Source organism: Ailuropoda melanoleuca, chromosome X (genome assembly GCF_002007445.2).
Source record: "Ailuropoda melanoleuca isolate Jingjing chromosome X, ASM200744v2, whole genome shotgun sequence".
Classification (NCBI taxonomy): domain Eukaryota; kingdom Metazoa; phylum Chordata; class Mammalia; order Carnivora; family Ursidae; genus Ailuropoda; species Ailuropoda melanoleuca.
This window is the reverse complement of record NC_048238.1, coordinates 80367079-80371687: the sequence shown is the minus strand read 5'-3', so window position 1 is coordinate 80371687 and position 4609 is coordinate 80367079. Positions and strand designations below refer to the sequence as shown.

Sequence of the window (4609 nt, the reverse complement as noted above, 5' to 3'; positions counted from 1 at the left end):
TTGTGATAGTACTTTTTTGTAGATACCATTCATCGGATTAAGTGTATTCCCTTCTATTTCTAGTTTTCTAATAGTTTTCACCATATATATTAATCAGATCTTCTTAGGTACTTTTTTTGCATCTATTGAGATAATATTTTTCTCCTTTGTTCTATTAATGTGGTGAATTACACTGATTGATTTCTCATACACTAAACCAACCTTATATTCCTGGGTTAAACTTGATTATTTATTTATTTTTCTAATTTAGAATTTTTGCTACTGTGTTATTGAGTTATTTAAACTTTTTATATGAAATATAACTTTTTATATCTAACGAAGACTTTTACCTTAAAATCTACTTTTTGTGATATTAGTTTTGGCAGCATTCTTTCGATTAGTGTCTGCCTGCTATGTTGTATTCCACCTTTTTACTTTTACCTTTACATTTAAAATGATTTTTCAAAAAGCAACATGTAGTTGTTGGAAATAATTATCTTTTAATTGTAGCATTTAATCCATTTTTGTGGGATGTATTTATTAATATATTTTAGCTTAAATTTAATACCTTGCTGTTCACTTTCTCTTTGTGCCACAATTGTATGTCTTCCTTTCTTTCTCGCCTTCTTTTGTATTATTTTCATTATACTCCTTTATATTAACTTTATACTTAAAGTCTTTTTTTTTAGTCCTCCACATTCCCCTCTTTAATATGGCATTTTGCACTATGTACATTAATGAAAATTTGAAACAAACAAAAAGAACTTTAGTCAAACTCCCCTCCCTCCTCCAGCTTTATTGGATAGTTTAAAATTACATTCTAGGACTTCAGTTGCTTTTCCCATCTGACTTTTATTTTTTTATTTTTTATTTTTTAAGATTTTATTTATTTATTCAACAGAGATAGAGACAGCCAGCGAGAGAGGGAACACAAGCAGGGGGAGTGGGAGAGGAAGAAGCAGGCTCCTAGCGGAGGAGCCTGACATGGGGCTCGATCCCATTGCGCCGGGATCACGCCCTGAGCCGAAGGCAGACGCTTAACCGCTGTGCCACCCAGGTGCCCCTACCATCTGACTTTTAAAAACTGATTACAGCAAATGAATCAGTTGTCTAAGTGATATAAGTACACAAAAATAACATCTTGATTTCTGTGAAATGCATTTCTCTGCAATTCCTGAATAACTCCAAATTATACTATCTCTGAGCATAGATGTTTACTCTGGGTTTTAGATAGAGTCTTTGAAAAAATTTGTTCTAAACCTTTGCTATCACCTTATGTATACCGAACATCAAGGCTGTGATGCAGTTTTTTCTGTTTGGGTCTTTATCCCGATTTTTCTTGCACAGCCATTTATTTTGTTTATTCCCACTCAACTGTATGTTCTATGTAAGGCCTGATAAAGATGTTACTTGATGTTATTTAATAGCTACTGAGGTCAGATAATCCAAGGCAATCATTATACTAAAATTAAAATTATTTATGGAAGCTCATAGATACTTCTAGAATTGGTTTTACCTCCTACATGAGGACATATCCAAGAAATCCAGAATGGTCTTACTGGTTCAACTCAACTCTTCTAATTCATTAATCCTTATTCACCAGTGGCATGGAAAGGGGGTTCTTTTTTTTTTTTTTTTTTAAAGATTTAATTTATTTATTTGACAGAGAGAAAGACAGCCAGCAAGAGAGGGAACACAAGCATGGGGAGTGGGAGAGGGAGAAGCAGGCTCCCAGCAGAGGAGCCTGATGCGGGGCTTGATCCCAGGATGGGATCACGCCCTGAGCCAAAGGCAGACACCCAAAGACTGAGCCACCCAGGCACCCCAGGAAAGGGAGTACTTTAACAAAGCATTATGCATACCACCTCTATCAAACTCGACATAAACTCTATTTTTTAGTTAAATGTAGGAAATTGATTTTTCCCCCCACCCGTTTCCTCCTTTTACATGGCAAGTAAAGCTCACTGGCCTGGGAGTAGCTTCTATCTACCAACCTTTGGCCAGTGAAGAGGATTCAGAGAAAATAATACAACCATCAATCAGAAAAAGGAGGGGCAACAAATGAAAATAAACTGTGGCTTCAATTGTGCATTCCCGTGCAGGGTGCATTGACTTGCCACAGCAATAACAGTTGACTTCACTTGTCTTGTGGCAGTTGATGGCTACGTGACCAGTTTCACCACACCTATAGCACTTTGCTCTGGTGCAGTCTTTCTGAATGTGTTCAAATTCTCCACAAGAAGAGCACTGCTGTTTATCCACATGGTCACAGTCACGAGTCAGATGGCCTGGTTTGCCACAGTTGTAGCAGCATTGCTCTCGATCTCTCTTGGGTTCCCGGCAGTCCTTGGCCATGTGGCCGCTTCTACCGCAGTGATAATAGGCATCGTCCTGAAGATCGCAATCCTTGACAAGATGACCAGACTCACCACAACAATAACAGATGTCTGGAAGAGGTGAGGAAACAAACAGGAAACTTCCATCCGAGGTAAAATCACCTCTGCCACAGCTTCTCATTCCATGACCGTGGCCTCCATTAGCAGGGCACTCCAGTGGCTAGAGCTCCCACACTTGAAGCACTCATTGGTGCTCAAGGCTGCAGTAAGATCTTTGGCATCTAGGCAGGCCTGCAGTGGCAGAGACTCTGACATGGGCCAGCGAAAGGCAGTTTACGAGGTAGTGGCTGTTTATTTTTAGGGTCCTTTCCTATGCCACACATGGATCTGCACCCATACTTAAATGTTCTTGTAGTATTCATAGTAGCTACCATAAATATCTTCATGTGTATTCCTGATATCAAAGTACTATAAATTAGTACTTTTACCTCTTCCTGGACAGTTTAATACCATAACATTTTTGGACTCCATTTACCCTCTTTTTATCTTGTATATTATCTTTGTTATGAATCTTAACTCTCTATTTTTAAACCACTAAATACATTATTATTAGTAATAATCAATACTAATTTTTGTGTGGTCACATATTTACCCTTTTGCCACTCTTTGTTTTTTCCCCATCTGCAAATTTGTTCTCATTTTCTTTCTGCCTGAATATCACCCTTTAGTAATTCTTCAACTATGTGACTGCTGTTGGCAGTTAATTTCCATTTTTTTGGGGGGGGGTCTAAAAATGTCTTTCCTTTTTAATGGGTATTTTTATTATATACAGATCTATAGTCTGGTCATTTTATTTTTTACTAACTTGAAATTATGCCAATGTTTTCTGGCTTTCATTTTTTGTTTAAGAAATCACTTGTCATATAGCAATACAGGCCTACCTCAAGAAGCAAGAAAAATCTCAAACAACCTAACCTTACACCTAAAGGAGCTAGTAAAAGAACAACAACTGAAGCTTAAAGCCAGCAGAAGAAAGAAGTTAACAAAGATTAGAGCAGAAATAAATGATATGGAAACTAAAAAAACAGTAGAACAGATTAATGAGAGCAGAAGCTCATTCTTTGAAAAAAATAATAAAATTAATAAACCTCTAGCCAGTATAATCAAAAAGAAAAGAGAAAAGACTCAAATAAATAAAATCACAAATGAGAGAAGAGAAATAACAACCCACACCATGGAAATACAATTATAAACGAATATTATGAATAACTATATGCCAACAAATTGGACAATCTGGAAGAAATAAATAAATTCCTAGAAACATATAAACTACCAAAACTGAAAAAGAATAGAAAACTGGAACAGACTGATAACCAGCAAAGAAATTGAATCAGTAATCAAAAAACTCCCAACAAACAAAAGTCCAGGGCCAGATGGCTTCACAGGCAAATTCTACCAAACATTTACAGAAGAGTTAACATCTGTTCTTCTCAAACTATTTCCCCCCACCAAAAAAAATGAAAGGAAGGAAAACTTCCAAATCCATTCTATAAGGTCAGCATATTCCTGATACCAAAACCAGATAAAGCTCCACTGAGAAAGAGAATTACAAGCCAATATCCCTGATGAACATAAATGCAAAATTTCTCAATAAAAAACTAGCAAATCAAATCCAACAATACATTAAAAAAATTAATCATCACAATCAAGTGGGACTTATTCCTGGGTTGCAAGGGTGATTCAATATTTCCAAATCAATTAATGTTATACACTGCAATAATAAAATAAAGGATAAGAACCATATGATCATTTCAATAGATGTGGAAAAAACATTCAATGAAGCACAACATCCATTCATTATGAAAATCCTCAACAAAGTAAGTTTAGAGGGACCATACCTCAACATTATAAAGGCCATATATGAAAAACTCATAACTAATATCATTCTCAAGGGGAAAACTGAGAGCTTTTCCTCCAGTCAGGAACAAGACAGGGATGTCCATTCTCATCACTTCTATTTAACATAGTACTAAAAGTCCTAGCCATGATAATCAGAGAACAAAAAGAAATAAAATGCATCTAAATCAGCAAAGATGAAGTAAAACTTTCACTATTTGCAGATGACATTGATAGCCTATATAAAAAACATGAAAGACTCCATCAAAAAACTATTAAAACTGATAAATCAATAAGGTCAGAGGATACAAAATCAATGTACAGAAATTTGTTGCATTTCTTTACACCAATAATGAAGCAGCAGAAAGAGAAATTAAGGAATCAATCCTATTTACAAT

The 4609-nt window shown here is 35.7% G+C and overlaps 1 protein-coding gene across 1 annotated transcript; it reads right to left on the bottom strand.

Moving 5' to 3' along the window:
• Positions 1-1965: 1965 nt before the first annotated feature.
• Positions 1966-2630, bottom strand: LOC100463846 (cellular nucleic acid-binding protein-like). The gene is given in 2 exon segments (XM_034649041.1): positions 1966-2528; positions 2531-2630. Coding segments are annotated over 2 exon segments (663 nt in total).
• Positions 2631-4609: the final 1979 nt, after the last annotated feature.